The sequence below is a fragment of the Cololabis saira genome, chromosome 14 (assembly GCF_033807715.1).
Source record: "Cololabis saira isolate AMF1-May2022 chromosome 14, fColSai1.1, whole genome shotgun sequence".
In the NCBI taxonomy this organism is placed as follows: Eukaryota; Metazoa; Chordata; class Actinopteri; order Beloniformes; family Belonidae; genus Cololabis; species Cololabis saira.
In genome coordinates, this window is record NC_084600.1 from 3,128,420 (window position 1) to 3,153,529 (window position 25,110).

At 41.9% G+C, this 25,110-nt stretch overlaps 2 protein-coding genes across 4 annotated transcripts in view; one reads left to right on the forward strand and one right to left on the reverse strand.

Moving 5' to 3' along the window:
• The window catches only part of stk10 (serine/threonine kinase 10), a 61,925-nt gene extending 60,048 nt beyond the window's left edge, over positions 1–1,877 (forward strand). The window contains exon 19 of the mRNA XM_061739419.1: positions 160–1,877. Within this exon, the coding sequence (XP_061595403.1) occupies positions 160–300 (141 nt within the window). The 3' untranslated portion in view covers positions 301–1,877. The remainder of the gene's footprint in view (positions 1–159) is intronic.
• An 842-nt stretch (positions 1,878–2,719) lies between these two features.
• Positions 2,720–25,110, reverse strand: part of sh3pxd2b (SH3 and PX domains 2B) — a 62,996-nt gene continuing 40,605 nt past the window's right edge. The window contains exons 5-15 of one of the 3 annotated variants that reach the window (XM_061739423.1): positions 22,346–22,437; positions 16,654–16,679; positions 16,204–16,239; positions 14,188–14,319; positions 12,351–12,452; positions 10,323–10,406; positions 8,965–9,082; positions 7,956–8,131; positions 7,818–7,864; positions 7,599–7,724; positions 2,720–5,986 (exon numbers count right to left, since the gene is read on the reverse strand). In XM_061739423.1, the coding sequence (XP_061595407.1) occupies positions 4,469–5,986; positions 7,599–7,724; positions 7,818–7,864; positions 7,956–8,131; positions 8,965–9,082; positions 10,323–10,406; positions 12,351–12,452; positions 14,188–14,319; positions 16,204–16,239; positions 16,654–16,679; positions 22,346–22,437 (2,457 nt within the window). In that variant the 3' untranslated portion in view covers positions 2,720–4,468. The remainder of the gene's footprint in view (positions 5,987–7,598; positions 7,725–7,817; positions 7,865–7,955; positions 8,132–8,964; positions 9,083–10,322; positions 10,407–12,350; positions 12,453–14,187; positions 14,320–16,203; positions 16,240–16,653; positions 16,680–22,345; positions 22,438–25,110) is intronic. The other 2 variants (XM_061739424.1, XM_061739425.1) reach the window with 2 other exon arrangements.

Genomic DNA, 25,110 nt, shown 5'->3' on the forward strand with positions numbered 1-25,110 from the left:
ATTAACAGTGTTGAATTAGACCTATTTTAGACTGTTTCTGCCATCTGTTAGGTTACACGTGGAGGATTAAATGTATTGGAATAATGCAGGACTTGTACATACTGTAGGATTTTATGCCTTTTTGCTTTTTGCAATAGTTTCTCTTTTTGTGAATTGCAGGCACTTGAAGACGACCTAAACACCAAGAAGAGAGAGCAGGAGGCGTTCTTCAGGATGAGCGACTGTGCCGACTGTCCCAACCCCAGCTCTCCCCACAAACTCTCCAAGTTCGTGCCTTACCAAGACTCTTCTACCATGTAGACGCGACGGCTGACGCTGCACGCTCCTCCGGCCCAGCGAGTCCAGTCGCTGCTGCCTCCCGTCTAACCAGCTTTCTTCAATAATGGCTATCCCTCCATTACGTTTCTTTGTTGTTTTAGTGGATATTTATGTTTTAACTCGTGTTCAGAGCCTTTTTTTTGTTTGATTTTCTTTTTTTTTCTTTTTTTAAATGTGATACAGATGATTTGAATACTTAACCTTCTCCCATTGTTTTATTTTTGCATTGAGGTCTTTTAGCACAACAGTGAAACATGAGGATAGTCTTCATGTACATGAGCTAAATCTACCAAATCATCTGGTTTTGTGGGGAAATATTACAGAAAAGACACTTTATGGCTGGAAGACTGTATCCCAGCCATTTTTTTTCCATTTTTTTAATTAAAAAAAAAACAAAAACAAAGCATTGAGTACCATTGAGCCGGTAAGCACTTTTTGATTACTCCAAATTTGACTAAGATGTGCTTGACCTTTTTGTGCTTTACAAACTCCCCCTCCTCGTTTTTCTGTTTGATCCAACCTTTTTTTTATATCCAGTAACACTGATGTTTGCCACATCGCTGCCAAAGTCTTATTTATTTTTAATCATAGATAACATGATGCAGATTTGACCCTGTGCATTTTAATTATTTTGAAGGACGGGCTTTAATATGATTATTAACGGGGAATGAGGCAACAATAATTAGAACTGAAATAGCCTTTTTTATGATTTAGGAATTGTATTTTATCAAACAAGGGAAAACTGTTTTCATATAGCGTTGCTGTGAGTTACTTTGTTGTATATTTACTGTAAGATCAGACACACTGGAAGGGAACCGACAAAGCCAAAGCAAAAAATACTGTTTGTTTGAAGGATGTTGTAAAGGGGATTCAAGTCCAAGTGAACTTTAGTTTTACTGAGTGCAGTAAACGAACTGCCCGCTAACCAATGTGCAATATTACTTGTATGTTTCTGCTAAACTTAAAGAGGATTATTTTTCTTAAACCTTACCTTCCTTTTGCACTGAGAGGGGGGATTATATGAAGAGTGGATGTAGCAACCTTTGAGAGGGAAACATCCATGTCTATGTAATGATTTTGAATATTTAGTACATAAAAAAAAGAGAGAAAAAAAAAAGCAATAAATATGTAGTTTAACAGTTGAAAGGATATCTGATTTTGGAACATTGCTCTTCAACATCACTGTTGCACCCCCTTAAGGAGATTTAAGGGGGTGCAACAGTTCAGTTTGCTGTAAAGTGCCTGCAGATGTTTAATGAGAAAAGGATTTGCATATTTACACTGAATCAGGTACAGCTTCGTGGCTCATGGCTCTCTCCCTCGCTCACACTTTTTCACAAGTATTTAAATTAATTGCGACAAAGCATTTCTGTAATTTTTAATGGCTTTATTTACGTCTTCCTCTCTGTCTCAGTTTACATAACGTGTGTGGATGGATTGTGAGTGTGAATGAAACTGTATCAGATGATCATAAGGAACCACTGATGTAAATAACTCGTAATAAATTGCAGATTTTCTAATTGTTGGAGTGTGGTCAAGAAGTTTTCTTTCTCTACCCCCCCCAGCTCCCAAAAATCTTTTAAAAAGTTCAAAAAATTATCTTTTGGCATTCACAGCCATTTCCACCGGAACCGAACCAGCTGTAATGAAGCAGGAATGGGCTCCTACATCACCAGACCTTTTATGGGTTCACTATTCCTACAATACAGGGCTGTCTCAGAAAATTTGAATATTGTGATAAAGTTCTTTATTTTCTGTAACGCAATTTAAAAAAAAAAAAAAAAAAAAAAAAAAAAAAAAATTCATACATTCTGGATTCATTACAAATCAACTGAAATATTACAAGCCTTTTATTATTTTAATATTGCTGATTATGGCTTACAGTTTAAGATTAAGATTCCCAGAATATTCAAATTTTTTGAGATAGGATATTTGAGTTTTCTTAAGCTGTAAGCCATGATCAGAAATAATAAAAGGCTTGCAATATTTCAGTTGATTTGTAATGAATCCAGAATGTATGACATTTTTGCATTACAGAAAATAAAGGATTTTATCACAGTATTCTAATTTTCTGAGACAGTCCTGTACATGCATCTTCTTTTTATTATTTTTTTCCTATCCAATGTCTTCCATAGATGGTTCTTCTGCATCTGTTGCTAAAATCCCCTGGAAATTCTTTGTATCAAAGAGGAAAACAAGACGGCCGGCCAGGCGAACACGGACAGGAAGAATATTTTAGGTAATTGAGACTTGGACCAAGAAGATGTGAGATCAGAGTGAGGCATCCACGTTTCTACTGACTACTACTACCCGGACAGGAACAACCTGCACAAAGCAAAGCCTGAAGAAGAAGAAGAAACACTGGATTGAGTAGAAGAACAGATTTAGACACGATGTGACATTTGAAGTGAAAAAAATCAATGACTTTTATTGACTCAAAGCAAAAGCAGATTCAATGTAATGAAAAAGACAAAAATAACAATACTGAAATGACACCATCCACCATGCATTAGTCTGACTGGGTCATCCTTCCCTCGTCGCATTAGTACACCTGAGGAACATCACTCGGCATATCTGGATTTTGTGTTTTTTTTTCTAATTCAAACCGTTTTGGCACGTGTGGCTTAGGAGGTGAAACATTATAGCAACTAGAAGCAGAACAGACCCTGTTGCAGCTTGTAGCCTTGTCTACATATGCACATTTATTTACCGTATATGCATTTTGGATCAGTTTTTTGGAAATTTAGTTTTTGAAAGAATGACCTTAAGTAACTTTACCTTTTCTTTCACTTGACAGAAACACAATCCTCCATATTTGCTCCAAGTGAATTGAACAAATCCCTTTTTTCCAACCTCCAACCCCCTCAAATTGTACATATAAAAAAAAAGAGCTACTAGATGGAAACACCAAACACAACAGTTAAGATATCGGCTCTCATGCTGTACAATAAAAATAATTTGTTATAATGATAATGCTTGAGACCAGTCAAGCATTCATGTAAAACCTTATTCCTACACAATTGTCATCGCTTTGTAACTGGAGCACCAGACTTCAGCAAAGAAGAGCCCGTTCAAAGTTGGAAGTCATTGCACAAACCAAATGTAAATCTTCAAATTATGACGGTCGGATAGTAAGACGGGCTCTGCATTTCACATTCTTACAAATATCACTATTAATGTGGATATTCCAGCCTCATTTTGACATTTTTTACCGTGGTGGATAGTTAGTTACCCAGCCAGCACTTATGTATGGGTCCCATTACCAGCTTAAAGCTGCTAAGATGCAAGATCCCTGCGTTTAATCAGGGACGGGGCCACGCGTGGATATTCTGGCTGGGTTGATATAGTGAAGTTCCAAATTGAAATGATGGCAAATGAATGGTTTGTAAGAAATTAAAATGCACTCCCTAAGAGTGTCCAAAACCCTTAAACTTACCTCACCTGAACTGAACTGAAAGTGCACATCTGTTATAAACCATGTCAACAACAATTAGGCATTGCAAAAGCAGAAAACTAATCTCTAGATCTCTATCGTAACAGGCCGCACACCTACTGTACTTGGCAAAGACATCTTGACGTAACTGCTAATGGCACTTGAAAGCTCGTGTGACTTCGCTGAACCTCCCCAGCGACTTCACGTGCTGCCTTTTGAAGGAATTTAAGAGTTGAGTTCTTTTGTCTTTTTCTGTGTAGAACGTGTGTCCAGATTCGGGTTTTTTTTCCGTCAACCGATTCCAATGACGAACTACTTCTACGGCTGCGTACAGTTTAATAAGCACTGAAGCACTTTGCATAAAATACCGGAGGCACGGATGTAGATACTTTCACTGCTGCTCTAGTGCGGTTTCTAGCCCGGCTGAAGACGAAAACGGACACAGGCCACGGCCGACGGACGCTAGCAGGTTTTTATATCGTATAGGTACAAACTAAAGTAAACGTCACAAAACCCAAATAAGGTTGTGTGTTATTGCTGGTTCAATTGGCTGAATATCAAGGTAAAACGAAACAAAAATGCCTAGAAGGATAAAAGAAAAAGGTACCTATAAATAAAAAAAAAAGAAGCTACGTTTAAGAAAACAATAGTGATATATATTGTTCGTTCAGATCTTCGCTCTATTATCTTTCCTTGTTCCTTGTTCCTAGACACGAGTTAAGGTTTCTTGCTCAGGTAATTCGAGGGGATCCAGCCCTCAGATTCCTCTCCTACGCTTTTACAGAACCACCAGCCGCTGCTGTTTTTCTCCATCACCTCGAACACCGTGCCCATCTTGAAGCTGAACGTTTGGTCGTCGCCCTCGAAGTCCGCCAGCGCCAGGTAGAGCTCGTCCCTGCCGGGCTCCTTGAGTAAGGGCGGGAGCTTGTCCCGGGGCGGCCCGGGCTTCTCCCCCTTGACCTGGGGCTTGGGAGGAATGGGCACTCTGTTCCCCTTCGACTCTTCCTTCTCTTTTGGCGGTGGCGGCTGGCCCAGGCCTTTGGGCTTGGGGGGAGGGGGTCTGTTGAGCGGCGGGGGGCCGGCCTTGGGGCCCTCCTGGGGTTCCTTAAAACCTGGCGACTTGTTTTCGGTGGGACTCGACGGGTCTGTTTTCTTGGGGGGCGGCGGTCTCCGAGGAGCCATGGAGGGAGGTCTCTGGGGCGGCTCCTTGTGGGGCGGCACCGCCGGCTTTGCGGGCGACGAGCTGTCCTGGCTAAAACCATTGGTGTGTTTGGAGGGAAACTTGGGCTCGTCAGAGTTTTTGTGGTTGTTGAGCGGAGGGGGGTGGGCCGGCGGGGAACTGGAGCGAGTGTTCTCTGCTGATGCTGATGCCGAGCCCGCGTCCGCAGGTTTGGACGGTCTCAGCTTGCTCCTCAGGTTGGTGATGTCCACCTTGCTCTCCGCGGGGGGGTCCGGTTTGGCGGCGGGGACGGGTTTGGGCTTGACGCCCGGCTTGGGCTTCATAAACACCGCGGGGCCGGCCGCCTCGGCTTTCTCCTCCTGCGCCTCCGCCCTGGGTTTGGGCGGCTGCTTAGGAACCGGCTTCAGATTAAACTTCTTCACCTCTTTGGCAGAAACGTTGTGGCCGCATTCAAGACCCATCTCATTTCGGAGGTAAAGTCCTTTGCTTTTATCTTCTTTCTTGGTCTCTGGTGGCTTGTCTGGTTTGAACGGTGGTGCTTTGGGTGTTACCAGGGGCATTATAACCCCGGGTGCCGGGGGCTTTGGGGGCAAAGGCTTGGAACTATCTGGTCTTGATTTCTCTGCCACCTCCAATTCAAAGCTTTTATTAATGGACTCCCTCCGAGGCGGCAGGGCCGGCTTCTCCTCGGCCGGGGGGGCCGCCGGAGCCGGGGGCAAAGGCCCGGAGAAAGCAGAGGCCGCCTTGCTGCCACTGGGCTTCCAATCTCTCATTTTGGGCCGGGTGAAGGACTCGGCGATGGCGGCGGCGGCGGCGGCAGCGGCCGGCGGCTCATCCGGGAGCGGCTTGGACCAGGTGTCGTCGGCGCCGGTGACGTTGGAGGACCCGCCGTTCTCCAGCCTCAGGTTCTCCATCTCGTTGGGCAACGGGGCGAGGAAGTTGGGCCGCACGGCGTTACTCGTCTTCTTGTACTTGTCGATAAAGGTGACGGGCGCCCAGCCTTCTTTGTCATCAATCTGGATGTACCACCAACCACTTCCATTCTTCTCAATCACCTAGAAAGTGAAAACACACTTTAATTCAAACGTTTCCCCATAAATACTTTCACCAAAACACTTTGAGCGAACTACTAGCATAAAATAATTCAAATTATTAGTAAAGAAACATCTCTTAAATAAATACATATAAAACTTATTTAATTATTATTAAATGGTTATTGGTTTACTAAAAATGGTCATCGGTTCAAGATACGATTAGTGATCATAACTTAAACGCTTTGTCGATGACTATACATTGATTGGATTGGTTGATGGTCTCTCCCGTGTTAGCGTCGCTCCATTGGCTACCCGTAAAATTCAGAATCCAATTTAAAATTGTATTACTTGCGTATAAAGCCCAAAACGGCTTAGCTCCGCATTATTTGCAAGACCTGATAGTGCCTTATGTTCCTGGCAGAGCTCTCCGTTCTCAGAGTGCAGGTTTACTCGTAGTTCCTAGAGTATCCAAATGTAGATTTGGAGGGCCGGCGTTCTGCTATCAGGCACCACTACTATGGAACCAACTTCCAATCTGGGTTAAGGAGGCTGACACCACCTCCACCTTTAAAACTAAACTTAAAACCTTTCTGTTTAGTAAAGCCTATAGTTAGTGTTTAGTAAACCTCTAGCTGGTGTTGGTGAATCTCTAGGTAGTGTAAACTCTAGTGTGTTAGAATCGCTCCTGTAGTTTCTTGTGCTGGCCCCCCCTTTTCTTCTCTTTTTTCTCTTTTGTGCATGGTGCAGCATCCTCTGCCGGTGGCGAAGAGTATCTCTGAATGCACAACACCGGAACCTGCAGCGTGGGAGTGAGAGGGGCAGGGTAACGGCCCGGTCAGGCGGGGGAGAGATTTGTCCGTCAAGACTCCTCTCCCTGGCCCTGCCCCTTCTCAACCTTTCCCCGACCCTGCACCTAACCTGGGGCTTGCTGATTGGGCCGGAGCTTCGGGAGCTGCGAGCTGGCCTGCGGTCCCCACCCCCGGTCATCCCGTTGCTGCTTCCACCTGCCTGCTGTGTGCTGCTGACGTCCCCGACCCCCCAGTCTGGCCCTCGGCAGGAGGGTCCCCCCTTATGAGCCTGGTCCTGCTCAAGGTTTCTTCCCTCCTAAAGGGGAGTTTTTCTTGCCACTGTTTGGCTTAAGGTTTTTCTCCCACTATGGGAGTTTTTACCTGCCGTTGTTTATGTAATAATTGCTCGGGGGTTTATGTTCTGGGTCTCTGGAAAGCCTCTAGAGACAACTTTTGTTGTATTAGAAGCTATATAAATAAAATTTGATTGAATTGAATTGATGTTATTTAAAGAATGCATGATTTTGTATTGTAATGCATTATATCCAAATGTTTAACGGAATGACTGTAACCTTAATGTGAGTGTCAAAAGGAGCACTGGTCTTATTTGACAGAAATCTAAAGTGTATTTTGTAGTAGAATTTCCTTTTTTTTTACTTTTTTCTTTTCTATTTTTCTTTTTTTTTCTTTACTTTACTTTACTTTAAATTTTTTGTCATGTACTGTATACTATGTGTCGGACCCCAGGAAGAATAGCTGCAGTTTAGCTGCAGCTAATGGGGATCCAAATAAAACTATAACTATAACTATAACTGTAGTACAGCCTGGGCTTGTGCCAGCCCTACCTCCACTTTGACCCCGGCCTGGAAGCTGATCCCGTCGGGGATGGTGGTCTGGAAGTCCGCGATGGTGTAGAACTCCTCCTCCACCTGAGGGGCCACTGGGGGCTTAGGTAAGTTGGAACCCCGCGGCTGCAGGAAGGGAGGAAGACGCGTGGATGTTAGGACGGGGGAACAACTTTCTTGAGAGGATTTGTTAACGAAATCAACAGCGTCACATCTTACAATGGTGAGATCTCTGCGTGGGGGGGGTCTGTGTCTTAATCCCACTTCTGTGGAAGGAAAATCAATGTTTTTTGTAAGTTCTTGATTTGTTTTTAAACTGAAAAGGGTATTAATCTACTGATAAGTAGGTTGCAGTACTTTTGTTGATATCAGAGAAAACTGAGAGCCTGTTTTCTTTCTGATTGTTTTGCTGGTTTGGTTTGGAACAGCCTTCCAGGTCGTTTGTGCTGGCGTGAGCAGCCGACTGTCTCTGGCTCTGGATGTCGGACTTCTTCAGGTAGGAGGCTGGGGCCCAGCCCTCTCGCCCCTGGTACCTGCAAGAGAGAGCCGTCACGTTTACAACTAATACAAGGAAACTGGAGAAGTATTTCTAATCGCATTATCTCAAATATGCAAAGCATTTTCACACTTAAATATACAAATTCCTTTGTTTGGATATTAAAAAAAAAATCCAAGAAATGAAGTGATAAAGGAAATTTAATATCATTTATTCTGATCCCAGCTTGCTAATGGTTTAAAGCAGGGGTCGGCAACGCAAAATGTTGAAAGAGCTACTGTATATTGGACCAAAAACACAAGAAACAAATATGTCTGGAGCCGCAAAAAATGAAAAGTCTTGTATAAGCCTTAGAATGAAGGCAAATGGCGAAAGGCAAAATGTCGAGAAAAAAGTCGAAATGTCGAGAAAAAAGTCAAAATTTCGAGAAAAAAGTCAAAATTTCGAGAAAAAAGTTGAACTGTCGAGAAAAAAGTCAAAATGTCGAGAAAAAAGTCAAAATTTCGAGAAAAAAGTCGGAATGTCGAGATTAATGTTGAAGTACAATATCGAGAAAAAAGTCGAAATGTTGATAAAAAAGTCAAAATGCTGAGGAAAGGAAAAATGAAAGAAAAAGAAAAAAAGGAAAAAAAAGAGAAAAAAGAGAAAAAAAGAGAAAAAAAGAAGAAAAAAAGGAAAAAAAAGGTCAAACATGTTTGAAAAAGCTCCATGGAGCCACTAGCGCGGCACTAAAGAGCTGCATGCAGCTCTGGAGTCGCGGGTTGCCGACCCCCGACTTAAAGAAAGAAAACAACCATCCTGCTCGACACCAGGTACACTTTTGTCATGTTTGAGACATTAACCTGCAGCATTGCAACAGTTTTGAATCACCTGATCTTCCACCAGCCTTCCAAATTCTTCTGGATGACTTCAACAATCATGCCTCTCTCGAGGTCAATTTCATCCTGATCCCTGGCGGCGTACGGATAAATCACCGAATACTTCTCTTCTGGATGTGGAAAAAGAAAGAAAAAGAAAAAAAAAAGATACACAAATGTGTTAGATATGGGAGCACGACGGTCGTTGTGGGAGTGACGGCGCGCCGGTTCACGGATAAATGCTGGAGGGTAGAAGGTAGAAGGTGGGGGAGCAAAGCACACACTCACAAAACTGAATCAGAACGGCTCGCATTGTTTAAGTGGAGGTTAGTGCCTTACATCGCCCTCAGTCTGCATCACGGACGACTGCAGGCCGTGTGGCTTTCGTAAGGATATTTCATTTAAATATTTAACCATGTCACGGAGAGAAACAACACATGTGACCGTCTCCTCTCCATTCACGATGAGATACTGAGGAGCCACAGACGTGTACTCATTGTATATTATAGGACTTATTTTATCAGGCAAGGCGTAAGCTGCATCTTGTGAAATAAGAGGAAGGAAGATGGAAGTAAACACACACATCCTCCACTTTTCAGAAGGAATTGACATGAGAAGGACTATTCAGAAGGACAAATGACATGAAACACAGGTCTTCACCTCTACTATTACTATCCTTATTATAGCCAATCCGTGATATTCTATCAGTCTTCCTACTTAATACTTGTTAATTTCTGTTTTTTTAATAGAAATACTTGGTATTTTCTGGACTATAAGCCGCTACTTTTTTCATAGGTTTTCAACCGTGCGGCTTATACAAAGGTGCAGCTATTCTGTGGATTTTTCTTTAGCAGATAGAAGTAGGTAGAAGCAGATTGCAAACAGATAAATAGATAAAAAATAAATACCGGTTATTTTCTCTTGGTTCTGTCCCGTTTTAATCAGCAAAGTTGCTGCCGTGTTAAAAGACACTGTTAGGAAAGGATCTAGTTAGGTACAAACATGTACATCATTTACAGTTCAAAATCCTTCTGTACATGTAGTAAATATCTAATCTAACAACATAAATATCTGGGGCTTGCATATCTTTTTTTTTTCTAAATAGAGCAGGTGTGGCTTGTATATCTTTTTTTTTAATTATTTAAAAAAAAATAGAGTGGATGCGGCTTATATGCAGGTGCGGCTTATAGTCCAGAAAATATCGTATATTCAATTACATACACACAATGACACACACAAATGCACAATGAGCTCTGCATGCGAGGATTTAATATGCATGCGAGGGTGGTCCGTGCAACACGCATGCATGTGCATCAACAACACAGAAGCAACACATTCAGTGCAGGGGGAAAAGAGAGGCGTGCGCTCCACCTTGCCCAAAGCCTGTGCTGAATAGATCCCCTAAAGTTCTGCGACGACCCACGTGCCTCGGCAGTGACCAGAACCTCCGCGGCACTAACGTCCCAGCACAGTAGGTGGGACAAAATAGGAAGTGAGCATTACATCGGCCACCCGGAGATGTTTTCATCCACAATGTAACAATCGACGTCAATGGACCTGGTTGGTGGGGGGGGTTGTGGGGAACCCTACTGGTAAATCAGTTATAGTGGGGAGAATAGCTGGCATTCTTTGCTACAAACAGCTTCATGTATTCAGTTGCTGATGCAAACATGTGTTTTCATCAGAGCTGGGTAGAGTAGCCAAAAATTGTACTCAAGTAAAAGTACTGTTACTTCCGAATAATATGACTCAAGTACAAGTAAAAAGTAGTCATCCAAATAATGACTTGAGTAAAAGTAAAAAAGTACTTGGTTAAAAACTACTCAAGTACTGAGTAACTGTTGAGTAACATCTGATTTATTCTTTTAACACAACCATTCAAACAGACAAAAGTACAAAATAATCATCTTCAGGCAAATTAAATCAATAAAATAAAAAAAATTATTAAAATTAATAAAAAATAGCTTAAATTAAAATAATCTTAAAATAAATTCAAGTACTTTAATAAATAATAAAATAAATAAAATAATAACAGAATAAAAAAATAAATTAAGCACAAGTAGCACAAAATTTCAATCCTTTGTACTTTTCTTTTTTAACCAGGCAGAACTAGAACAAACATGAACTCATAGAAACTCTGTGTGTGTTTGAGTCTGTGTAAATGTGACAAAACATGCAAAAACAAACATTTTTCCCAAAGAATCACTCAGTGATGTCATGAGATTGACGCGTACGCGGATAAAAGGGATAAAAGAAAAGTAACAGCTCAACGTAGCCTAATGTAGCGGAGGAAGAGGAACAGTTTCTCCTTCATAAATCTACTCAAGTAAAAGTAAAAAGTATAGTGATTCAAAACTACTCCTAAAAGTACAACATTTCCCAAAACTTACTCAAGTAAATGTAACGGAGTAAATGTAACTCGTTACTACCCACCATTGGTTTTCATCTCTGTATTCAAGCACGTTTTGCACGACTGCATAAACACAACACAGAGTAGAAAACTGATGGTTCTCCTCTTTGTATATTCAGTCAATAAAAGTTCATTTCACTCGTAAAAACTAACAGGATTTCCATGTGCTCTTTCTTGTGCACAATGGCAGATGTGAAAACATTTTTTCCCCCTCTAATATAAAAGTTTAAAAGTGAAGAGCTTTAAAGTTATTTAGTAATCTTCTTCTGACTGTTGTTCAAATGGGTCAGAAATGTAGTAACTTGCACACATGTAATTGGCTTTCAGAAGAAATTTTCGACTAAGTCTCTATCTTAAACCTCTGACCGTATTATTTAATTCATTATGTAGATTTGTGTTACGTTGTCCTTTCAGAACATCATTGTTTTATGTTTGATTGTTTTGCTTCAGCTCCTTTTTAAATGTGTTTATTTTCACTGTCCTCCATATCTAAAAGAACTCATGATTCCATAGAACTCTCCATACTCACTCAGACTTTTTTTTGTTCCTAGAATTTCAAAAGAGGTTGGTAAAAGATCATTTTATTTTAAAGCTCCATCAGATTGGAATAATCTTCCTCTCTTTTTGCGTTCTATTACCTATTTTCATTGTTTTAAGTTGTCATTATATTCTCATCTTAAAACAAATTGCCTATGTTTTAAATTTATGTATCTTTTTTGTCCTTTTTTCTATTTATTTATTTATTTTTTTTCCTCTCTGTTATGTTATATTTATCTCATCGTTCCGGTTATTTAATTAGTCTACTTGTAACTAGACTTATGTGTGTAGGGGTTGTGTGTGGGAGGGGGTTTGTTTTATGTCATGTATGTCTGTACTGTAATGTGATATATTGTAATGTTTTCTTGGGACCCCCTTAAAAATGAGATGTTACATCTCAAGGGGCTCTCCTTTAATAAATTCTAAACTCTCATGTAAAAGTCTTGCTGTACCTTCTTCTCCAGGAAGAGAGAAGTCGTCGGGGTCGTCCTGGGCCTCCAGGCAGGTGGCGGGGACCCAGCCCTGCGCGTCCTCCGAGCTCACAAACCACCAGCCTGGACCGCAACAGGACAATTCAACCATTAACCATTTATACGACACTGCTTTTCCAGAAAAGAAAGTTATAATGTAAATATCCTTAGAATAGAATAGAATAGAATACTTTATTGTGGGTACAGTGAGATTAAAAGCAGCATCACCTCTCCAGTGCAAGACAGTGCAAACAGATAAGAAATATAAGAAATATAAATAATATAAAAATATAAAAAGGTTAAGGTGCATTTTGAATAATGAAATCAAGACCTGAGATCCTATCTACAGATAATAACATAACTACACATGTGATGAAATACTGCACATACTGTATAGGACTGTCTCAAAAAATTAGAATATTGTGATAAAGTTCTTTATTTTCTGTAACGCAAAAATGTCATACATTCTGGATTCATTACAAATCAACTGAAATATTGCAAGCCTTTTATTATTTTAATATTGCTGATCATGGCTTACAGTTTAAGAAAACTCAAATATCCTATATCAAAAAATTAGAATATTCTGGGAATCTTAATCTTAAACTGTAAGCCATAATCAGCAATATTAAAATAATAAAGGGCTTGCAATATTTCAGTTGATTTGTAATGAATCCAGAATGTATGACATTTTTGTTGTAATTGCATTACAGAAAATAAAGAACTTTATCACAATATTCAAGTTTTCTGAGACAGTCCTGTATAGGCCGGGAAAAAGTATTGCAGGGTAAAAAAAAAAAACAGTAATGAAGACATTCACATGTTGTTCAGGGCGATTATGGCTTTGGGGAAAAAGCTGTTTTTCAGTCTGAATTATTATTGGATTATGGAAAAATATATGCACACTTTGACTGTAATGCCAGCATCAGGGATCCAAAACGTTGATAACAGATTTAAACAGTTGCGTAGGTGCCCAACTGTTTATGTTTTAACATAAAACTGAAAAACAATGAAGGGATTTCCTTACTTATAATACCTTTAAATGCCCTTTCCCCAAGATATAAAACTGAAAACAGATACTGAACGGCTGTGATCTTTGGGCCTGAAGGCACCACTGCTTTAAAAACAGACATGATGTCATGATGAGGCTACAGCACTGAACAAGGAACGTATCTGAAGACAAATCAGCAGTGAACACAGTTTCACGCCACGTCTACAAAAGCAAGCTGGCCCTGTTTGTACCAGTGCTCATTTAAAATGGACTGAAGTGAAATGTAATTTCACAAATCAAAATGTGAAGCTATATTTTGGAGATAAAATCTCTTAAAACATCAGTGCTTGTTATCATATTAACATGTGGTCCCATGCCCAGGGTAACTTTGCATCACATATCTTACACAGCAATAACTCTTTTCTAAGTACGAAAAATAAAATGTTTTTTAATGAAAATTAGGAGAGTATTCTAGACTATTTGGATAGTTTTAAGAATTCTAGTCAAGAAAAAAGTTCCTACCTGATGGAAAAAAGATGTTTTGCCAAAAATAAGACAATTATGACTAGATTCATGGAATATTCTGCTTTTTTTCCTGATAGGACTGTTTTTGCGGTGTAAAAAGTTTTTTTATGAATGTCAGACATCAATTTAGCAAAAGGAATGGCAAATCCAACCATCATGCATTGCACCGGAGTCGAAGTAAAAATAGAATTTAAAGATTGCACATAAGATCTGTCTTTCGATGTGCAGAACACGCCAACTTTCTGGAAACAGGGTTTGTAGTTAAACAGGAAAATAGTGATAAAATAATATAGATGTAACACTTGCCAGATTCGTTTTTCTCGATGACCTCCACCACCTGGCCCACGAGCAGGCTGATCTCCGAGCTCTCCTGCTTCTCGTAGTCGGTGACGGCCACGTACTGGTCCAGGAGGAGCGGGTCTGCTCCGGAGGAGTCTCCTGCTCAGAGGGGGAAACAAACAACTTCTCGGTTTTTCTAAGAACAGCTGAAGATTTACATGTCAAAGTGGGAAAAACCTCCTCTCATTATTTTGTGCTAGCCATTGAAAAGTGTTTCAGGAAAGTTGATGAACTAAGAATTGTGAGGTACTGACCTTTGAAAGGTTATGTATCTCATTGACGACAAAGTCTACAGGACTGTCTCAGAAAATTAGAATATTGTGATAAAGTCCTTTATTTTCTGTAATGCAAAAATGTCATACATTTTGGATTCATTACAAATCAACTGAAATATTGCAAGTCTTTTATTATTTTAATATTGCTGATCAGGTTTACAGCTTAAGAAAACTCAAATATCCTATCTCAAAAAATTTGAATATTCTGGGAATCCTAATCTTAAACTGTAAGACATAATCAGCAATATTAAAATAATAAAAGGCTTGCAATATTTCAGTTGATTTCTAATGAATCCAGAATGTATGACATTTTTTTTTTATTGCATTACAGAAAATAAAGAACTTTATCACAATATTCTAATTTTCTGAGACAGTCCTTTAATTTCTTTTTTTTATTATTTTTTTCCCCAGCAGCTAATATTACGTTGTAAATTGTTTGATAATTCTGGGGTCACAAATCAGCGTAAAAGCTGTTAAGTAAAACTCAAAAATGAGAGGAAGTTTATCCGCGGCAGACATGACGTGGAGGAGGCGTATATGTGATTAAGGAGATGGAGTGAAGGAAAGTGGAACAAAGGGACATACGGAGAACGGGAGTAGAGGGAATGATTTGTAAAGGCGTAGAGGGTTAATTTATTGGTCAGTGTGGATATGATTGCACCGTACAAGCACCACTGAAGACCCACCACCAACAAACAAATCAGCATGAGGGAAATCAGCTGGGACACACCAGGGCTCGTAATGCAGCTACACCACACTCATAACCGCAAATAAAATCCTCTTTAGCTACAGTTATCCTTTCCGAATGCAGCCTACCAATTCATCTTAATTCTGCGAGTAAGAAATGTGAATATTAGTGGAAGAGCAAATATTTCTTAAAACCAGAAATGGCTGACAAATAGCAAGCGCAACATGATTAATGATGCCCATTTGTTTTAATTCATGACATTAGCTTTTTCTAAATGTTGCAATAGAGGGCAACTGGAGCTCTTTTTCTTGGTTTGAGAAGATGTATGTACTGCCACATCTTAGACACTTCTCTTCTTCTGTTATTTCAGCTACTGGTAACATCTTTATCAGAGTCTGCTTTTGTAAAACGTTTTGCCTGATGCTGAACATTATCTTCAGCATTCTGCTACAGGACTGTCTCAGAAAATTACAATATTGTGATTTTCTGTAATGCAATTACAGAAAATACAATAATGTCATACATTCTGGATTCATTACAAATCAACTGAAATATTGCAAGCCTTTTATTATTTTAATATTAAAAATTAGAATATTCTGGCAATCTTAATCTTAAACTGTAAGCCATAATCAGCAATATTAAAATAATACAAGGCTTGCAATATTTCAGTTGATTTATAATGAATCCAGAATGTATGACATTTTTGTTTTTGTAATTGCATTACAGAAAATAAAGAACTTTATCACAATATTCTAATTTTCGGAGACAGTCCTGTATATTCCAACAGGACACACTTAAATGCGACCAGAATATGAGGCAGATAGGTTGTGAAAATTGCCTGATCTGAATGGACTTTTCTTACAGAGCCACTCAAAGCCCCAAAGCCCTGAACAGAACCAGCGGCCGCCTGAGCCGGGCCGGGCCGGGCCGGGCCGGGGGGGGGGGGAGAGGGGGATCAACCCACTGCCTTACACACACAGCACGGCAACGCACGGCAACGCACGGCACCGTGTTCACTACCTCGCTTTAGGAAAGTAGCCGCTCGCTCCACAAACCCTGATGGAAAGGAAAATGAATGGAGAAGAAAACTGAAAAAAAAAAGATAACATGGATGCAACCTAAGAATAATAGATGAATGGAAAGGAAATAAAGCACATAATGAAAAGGAACAGGAAAACTGTGTTTCTCTGTTATTGGTACTGTCACAACCCAAGAAAAAACATTTAAATATAGACAGAAAAAGTATCTATTTTAAAATCTGTTCAGAAAAAATCTGTTCACATGAAGTTAAGTGTCTATACCACTAGATGGCGATGATGTCATTATACAAACTTCAATGACAAAATAGCATAAACACATTCAGTTCTTCTTCTCCTCTGCACTTCCTTTTTTCATTTCTCAATCCAATCATCACTGTTCCAAATCAAACCCCAACTGTATTTAAAAATGCACAATCAAAACACATCGTACCTGATTTCTTCTTCCCGAGGGGCTCCCTGTTAAAAAGAGGAAAGTGTCAGAGAAACAGGAAATCTGTTTGCAGAGGAACAAGTTGCAAATATTTATTCATGTGTGATAATGAAGTCCCCTCACGAATGAGCCAAAAAGCCGTGATTATGATTTAAATTCCTCTGACGGGTCAGGGGCGTACGCTGATTATCACCAATGACAGTAATGATTTTTTTTACCATTGTCTTGTTAGACGTATTTCAGGGTAAGAGACAAACAGGAGGATAAAGATGTGCTTCCATCCACAGCGCGGGCCAAGGTCTATAAAGAGTTTAGCGTCCAGCTCTAACATTTGGCTCAGTATTAAATTCAATACAGCATCTGCCGTGTCTGGTTTAGACATTAGCCAGATAAATAGACCATCACCCCACAGCGGCCGTCGGGAGCCAATTCAATGACCAGATGCCTTGAAGAAATACTGCCCAATGTTCGGTGGCTAATGCTCAGCATTTCTCTCATCCGGCGGCCTGTCCAGCTTGTTCGCCACCTCTCTTGATTCTTGATGGCATCTGGAACAGACTCCAGCCAGCACCCCCTCCTCCCTTCTTTCTTCCCTTTTGTTTTTTAAATATTGCCTCCTTACTTTACGGCCTTCCATTGCATCCCTTTTTCCATCTTCCCCGTCTACTTAGCTCACTCCTTCATTTCCCTTGATAATTTTCCTTGGCAGCGACTCCCCGTCCATTTCCCCGCAACCGCATTAATGCTCTCAGTCTCATAAAGCACAGTTCGATTGTTAGAGAGGCTCGTTTTTGATACTTAAGTATGTATAAATGCATTGTCATTAATGCGCTATAAAAAGAAACACCCAACTAAAACAGTAGAGATGGTTTCAATCATTATCAAAAAATTTACCTTTTTCTTTTTGTTTTAAAGAAAAAATATGGGCCAAGTAATACAGCCGACCTGTTTTCTTTTAAGAAATTAAATAAAAACCGCCTCTCCTGTGTTTGTGTTACTCTGAAGAACATTGCTGCAGGGCCAATCTCACTTTGAGGACATTAAACTAGGAATAACTCCGGGCCACGTTCGTCGGGGGCAGGAATCTGCAGGAGAACAAACAATCACTCTGCAAAAGGCCACGGATTCAACAGTAGAAAGTAACAGTTTTACTGCTATTTTCTCTTGATGATGAAGAACAACAACCGGTAGATTTGGTCCCTGATTTTCATTTATAACTATATATAAGATCAGCTTTCTTCGTCTGAAGCAAGAGGTTGATGGTTAAGTGACGTTGCATCACAACAATCCCACCTCACTTCCTGCTTCTGCAGAAGCTGAATCTAAACTCCTCCGTAGTCTATACATCACTCTTGTTCCATCGTGACACGCCATCTGATCCCATTTTTCACTCTCCGATCACTCATGCTTTTGACTTTTCCTTTCCTTGTCACGGTCTTGTTACGACACTTCCTTCTTTTTTCTTCAGATTTCCTCTTTTTCCTCCCTTTTTTACTGGTTTGGTGAGCACCTACTTCCTCATTACAGTAAAGTTCCTCTCCTCCTTTGTTTCTTCTGAGGAGAGCATCTAATATATCCCTGTGACTGTGGCAGATTTACGGGCCGTGATAAATCTCCCTGCAGAGAGACTGAGAGGCTGCTGGTCCTGCACACCAGCCTGGCTGTCCGTCAGCCAAACAACAGGCTGCACTAACACAAACCAGTAATCCAATTTCAATAAAGACGAACCAAGGTCTTTCCTATATTTGTCCTCCTTAAGAAAACGATCTTCCCCTCTCTCTCTTTCCCTCTTTCCTGCCTCACCCTTGAAATGCTTGAGGTTTTGCACGGAGAGAAGGGCGCCATGCCTCTGACAAACTCCTCCGACAGAGGACGGAGGAAAAACATCATGTGTATGAACAACAGAAAACAGACAGACACAGAGAGAGAGACATACAGTATAGATCAACAGTAGGTTCTGTCAATTTTCAAAATTTGTCATGGGGATATAATGGGAATAAACTGTAAAATGACAAAACTGAAGGTAGCAAGCAGGTTAAAGATGGAAAAACACGGATTCATCTTGGTTAAAACAATCAAATTCAATGCAAGTTAACCCTTGTGCTGTCTTCGGGTCAAAATGACCTAATTCTCCTGTCCTTCTTTCCTCCTGCTCTCTCCTTCCTTCCTTCCTTCCTTCCTTCCTTCCTTCCTTCCTTCCTTCCTTCCTTCCTTCCTTCCTTCCTTCCTTCCTTCCTTCCTTCCTTCCTTCCTTCCTTCCTTCCTTCCTTCCTTCCTTCCTTCCTTCCTTTCTTGTTTCCTTCCTTCCTTCTTTTCTCGTTTCCTTCCTTCCTTCTTTTCTCCCTTCCTTCCTTCTTTCCTCCTGCTCTCTCCTGCCTTCCTTCCTTCCTTCCTTCCTTCCTTCCTTTTCTCCCATCATCCCCTTCCTTATTTTCTCCCTTCCTTCCTTCCTTCTTTCCTCCCTTCTTCTCTTCCTCCTTCCTTGACCCGAAGACAGCACAAGGGTTAAGCAGATTTATATATATATATATATATATATATATATATATATATATATATATATATATATATATATATATATATATATATATATATATATATATATATATATATATATATATATATATATATATATATACCTTGTACATTCCATGCACAGATAATTTGCACATGGCCAAAGGGCTAAATGACAATATCCAGTTAGGTAAGGTTCGGGGATAATACCAGCGTAAGGATATCGGCTCTATGCTATTAAAGATTAAGTAACAAATACTAAATGTGTTATACTGTAGCTGGGTCACACATGTTAGATGTGAGGGGGCCGTGTGTGTGAACCAGCTGATGCTGCGATGCTGCTTCTTCTGCCAACAGCATCCTCATACAAGAACACATGTTTTAGTTTGATTCTGCAGCCTTATTTAGGAGCCTCATCCACTCTATTTCTATCCACTTCTCCATCATCAGGTGTGTTTATTTGCATTTGGCAATGCTTTAGTGCTTTTTTTTCTAAACTTACTGTACACAACGTCCTCCCCCCTCTTTACAACCCTAACCGTCATCGTTCAGATGTGCTGGGCTGCGATCGACCCGTAATGTCAAAACGTCTGAGGCGTAAATTCAAACAAAAAAAATGCAAAGGTGTTAACTGTGTTATCCACTTTGAAAGCTACTCTGATTGGTTAAAGCCGGGCAGACACTGTGCGATTGTCGGCTCGTTTTGAACCGATTTTCTAGTCGTGCGACTATTTTTTGGATCGGGCCGGATTTCGACCCAATCGTTGGTCGTGCCTCGTGCAGTAAACGTGGGGTAACGACGAGAGATTAACACCTCACGACGAGAGATTAACACCTCACGACGAGAGATTAACACCTCACGACAAGAGATTAACACCTCACGACGAGCTCCCGATCACAAATCGTGTGCTCGCAAGAAAATCCTTCGAAATGCTGGTCGCTCCTCGTGAAGGAATTGCACAGTTGAAGCAGCTACGACCCGATTGGACTCATCCTTTCACAGAGAGCATGCACAATCTCTGATGTCACGTCAAAAACTATTATTTGTAGTTTAAAGTGTTGCAAATTCCCATTACAAATCATGTTTTAATAGCAGAAAAAAGGCAGCATTTCCCACGTCTGCCCAGCCAATTCCTTGTCCAATCACAACGTTGTCTAATCTTTTTTCATTTATCCACACAGAATGGCACAAATTGCTAAAGGCTGATTTATGGTTCCGCGTTACACCAACGCAGAGCCTACGCCGTAGGGTACTCTTGAGGAATATTATCAAAACCAGTTCAGAAGTCCGCTGTGGAGTAGTGAGTTTTATTCAGTAAGCCGGCGGTGAGCAGACCTGCACAGATTGGGTCTGAGTTGGTGTGCCGACCCAGAGTGGTTGGAGTCATGACTTTTTATATAGTAACTTCAAAGCACAAACGGCAAGAATCAACAAACCAAAGGTGAGAGACAAAAAACAATTAAATGGTATTTACAGTCAGATGTGATCATTCAGTTGGAGACTACCCCATAGTCAGTCGGGAAGTTCATCATATGGCATTCCCGTGGTTCAAGTCTTTGTTGAAGCTACTTCCAAGGTGTCGCCTCTGCAGGAGTAGGAAGCTGGAACTTCACGTGACAAAGGTGTTGAGTCCAGTTCGAAGCCCTGCAGGGGGTAGGAAGCTGGAACTTCGCATGACAATGTGTCTCAACAGTACGCGGCGACCCGCACCGTAGGGTTACGCCATCGATTTAATGCGGAACCATAATTCAGGCTTAAGGCAGCGTGTTTGTTTTTGCTGAGCATCTTCGGTGTCTCCCACTTCGGGGTTCCTCCTCTTCCACTTCTTTTTGATGCAGTTCCAGTAACAGAAGTCCCACGTGAGTATCATGAACGTATAGTGTGAGCAGACAAGTCGCATCAGAGCATCGGGTCCTACAGTGTGAGACCATAAATCGTGGGCTGTGAACTTTTGAACTTAGCGATCTAGTCGTGCAGTGTGAGATGGGGCTGAATCAAACGATTTAAAATATCACAGTGTCTGCCCAGCTTAACTCCCCGTGCCGGGAGAGGCCCCGCCCACCGTTAAGCATCACTTGTGCAGGTGTTTCAGCAGCGCTGGCTGCTGCCCAGATAGACACTCACTCAAGTCGTATCGTAAACGCGCTGGTTTCACGACGGGTGGCCTTGGGTCCGGGCCGACGGAGAATCCCCCACAGAGGCTCTTTGTGCGGGATTGTGTGTGCTCAGCTGAAGAATGTTGTCTGGGCTTGTCACACCGAGCACTGTGGTCTTCGTCAGTGTTTCTCATGATGGTTGTGTTGTTGAATTCTTTTGCGGTTTGTCTAAGTGCAACTAATACACTGACTCACTACTGCGCCATGTGTGCACGATGACCGGAGTTAAATCTGAAAGACCTGAATCACTCTAGATGTGTTATATTTAACCCCAGACTCACCTCGGTGGTTTGACACGGAGGATTTGGACAACGGCTGTTTATCACTTCTGGAAAAATTGAAAGCTCTACTAGTGAAGTAGGTATTTTTTTTTTCTGACTCGGCTTCCATTTACTTCAAATGTCACAGGAATTATCAAGTCCATTTCCTGCCAAATGAGGCGACTTCACAACACCACGCATCGATAAGTGACGAAAGGTTGAAACTAATGCTCTGCAGAGACGGCGGTGGCAGAGGATGGAAGCGCACGAGGGCCAGAATGTGAGCTGAACACCCCGTGAAAGGTGCTGATAGCTGTAACAACTCATCTGTGAACGAGACTAGAGGTGTGTGTTGGTTTTCAGGGCACAAAGTTTTGGCGTCGGCTCTGATTGCAACAGGAACATGTTGCGTGAGCTTTACCAGAGACGAGAGAGAGGGGCGAGAAGTGCTTTACAGCAGCCGTGCACGCTCAGCTTTCCTTAGCCGGAGCTGCAGCAACATGCACAAATGCTAAATCAGCACTTCAAGAAAAAGAAAAAAAAAAAAAACAGGACCCATTAAGCATCTTCCTGCTTGAAAAAAAAAGAAAAGAACCAACAACACGAAGCCCTGTAACACTGAAATAATATACATTAGTGGGTGTAATGGATGCTTATTTCCACAGAATGGGAGGTAAACGCCAACAGGACGTGACATGACAAGAGCCAGGGGAGCAATCATTTGCTGCTGTGTGTAAACCGTGTGTTTTCATTGTGCTTACTCTTTGGGAGGGTTGAGATCCTCTGGTCTGGTCTCAAAGAACACTCGGACCTCCTCGCACTGGGAGATGTAGACGGGAAGCTGAATCAGAGCCTGCGGGGACAAAGGGTGATCAGAAACTAAGTAATCCAGACTATATACATCATTTTAAACTTTAGATAACTACATGTTTGTCACCCCAATAAAAATGAGCAACAGCCGAGACTGCAGGAGGTACAGAGTAACAGATGATTGCATTAAAAGAAAGAGAAGAAAAGAAAAAGACCGCATCCTTGTGTCATACAAAGTTTAAGTCCACATGTTGATGTTTTGGAGCCAGTCACTGGTTCCAAAACGTCATCAGTTAAGCAGCCAAAGTCTGGATTCAGTAACGTGTACATGGCAATCCCAAGAGGAAAGCCAAAGAAAAAAAAGGGTTTTCCGCCCATTTTCATTCATCTGAGCATGCCCAGTGAGGACAAATGTAGACGGAGCCTCAACGTGATCATTTCTTGTTTGAGTGTTATTTTGAAATGCCTTCCATTAACCCTGGTACTGTCTTTGGGTCAAAATGACCTCATTCTCCTGTTCCTTCTTTCTTTCCTCCTGCTCTCTCCTTCCTTCTCCCTTCCTCTTTTCTTCCTTCCTTCTTTTTCCCTTCCTTCCTTCCTTCCTTCCTTCCTTCCTTCCTTCCTTCCTTCCTTCCTTCCTTCCTTCCTTCCTTCCTTCCTTCCTTCCTTCCTTCCTTCCTTCCTTCCTTCCTTCCTTCCTTCCTTCCTTCCTTCTTTCTTTTCTCCCTTCCTCCCTTCTTTCTTTTCTCCCTTCCTCCCTCCCTTCCTTCCTTCCTTCCTTCCTTCCTTCCTTCCTTCCTTCCTTCCTTCCTTCCTTCCTTCCTTCCTTCCTTCCTTCCTTCCTTCCTTCCTTCCTTCTTTCCTCCCTTCTTTCTTTTCTCCCTTCCTCCCTTCTTTCCTCCCTTCCTTCCTCCCTTCCTTCCTTCCTTCCTTCCTTCCTTCCTTCCTCCCTCCCTCCCTCCCTCCCTTCCTTCCTTCCTTCCTTCCTTCCTTCCTTCCTTCCTTCCTTCCTTCCTTCCTTCCTTCCTTCCTTCCTTCCTTCCTTCCTTCCTTCCTTCCTTCCTTCCTTCCTTCCTTCCTTCCTTCCTTCCTTCCTTCCTTCTTTCTTTTCTCCCTTCCTCCCTTCTTTCCTCCCTTCCTCCCTCCCTTCCTTCCTTCCTTCCTTCCTTCCTTCCTCCCTTTCTTCCTTCCTTCTTTCCTCCCTTCTTTCTTTTCTCCCTTCCTCCCTTCTTTCCTCCCTTCCTTCCTTCCTTCCTTCCTTCCTTCCTTCCTTCCTTCCTTCCTTCCTTCCTTCCTTCCTTCCTTCCTTCCTTCCTTTCTTCCTTCCTTCTTTCTTTTCTCCCTTCCTCCCTTCTTTCCTCCCTTCCTCCCTCCCTTCCTTCCTTCCTTCCTTCCTTCCTTCCTCCCTTTCTTCCTTCCTTCTTTCCTCCCTTCTTTCTTTTCTCCCTTCCTCCCTTCTTTCCTCCCTTCCTTCCTTCCTTCCTTCCTTCCTTCCTTCCTTCCTTCCTTCCTTCCTTCCTTCCTTCCTTCCTTCCTTCCTTCCTTCCTTCCTTCCTTCCTTCCTTCCTTCCTTCCTTCCTTCCTTCCTTCCTTCCTTCCTTCCTTCCTTCCTTCCTTCCTCCCTCCCTCCCTCCCTTCCTTTCTCCCTTCCTCCCTTCTTTCCTCCCTTCTTTTCTCCCTTCCTCCCTTCTTTCCTCCCTTTCTTCTTTCCTTCTTTCCTCCCTTCTTTCTTTTCTCCCTTCCTCCCTTCTTTCCTCCCTTCCAATTTTTTCAAATATTTGCAGTTTTCTGCCCGTTTGTCTGGCCCTGAGCTCGGCCTGCCGTTTATTTGTGCCTCCGTGGAAGAGTCCTAAAAGCGGAGCGATGAGCCGTGCTGACACGGCTTTAGATGAAAGACAAACGGCCACATTCAGTTTTCCATTTACCGGAGCTGATGTCGCTCAGCGCTTCGCACAGACACGGGCGTGCACACACAGCTGCTCGTGTCACCGCTAAGTCTCTTTATCTAGCTTTGTTTTTCCAACCTCTCCCAAGTCTGTGTGTTATCTCTTCCTCCCACCCAGTCAGTCTCACTCACTCTGAACGGGGCAGCAGCGAAGCAGCTTCTTTAAAGAAAGAAAAAAAAGGAAAAAGAAGACGGACTAGCTGCCAACGGTGACCCCGTGAGGTCCATCTCTTACTCCCTCACGATGAAGCCGGGCCAATCCTTCTCCATTTGCTGGCAGAGCTCGGTGCCATCCATCAAGCCTCCTCCCCTGGCCTCTACCTCGGATTTTAATACTTCTAAGTGTTTCAGTTTTGTCCTTTAAAGAGGGGGGAGAGTCAACCTCTCACAATGCCTGTCATATAATGACAGAACGTCAGGGGATGATGTACATGGAGTGGGAGCCAAAGGCCCAACCCCGGTGTCCTTGACGTATGCGCTTCGTCCGCCTCGTCATTCTGGGACCATATGTCCACGCGAGCGGCTCGGATGGTCCAGAAGGAGGTGGGGGAGAGAAAAACTGCCATTAACAAAGCTCTATTTTCTTTGCCAATGTGCATGCGTGTCCGTGCATGTGCCGTCTGATTTATGGCACATAATGCACAAGGCTGTTATGCTAATACAGAACTTTCCTGGTTTACACCCCGAGGTTTCTGCGTCGGAGTGGCTGATTTAAGAGGTTTAAATGGTTATCAGTAGAAGCGAGACCCCCCCCCACACTCAGAATGCCGC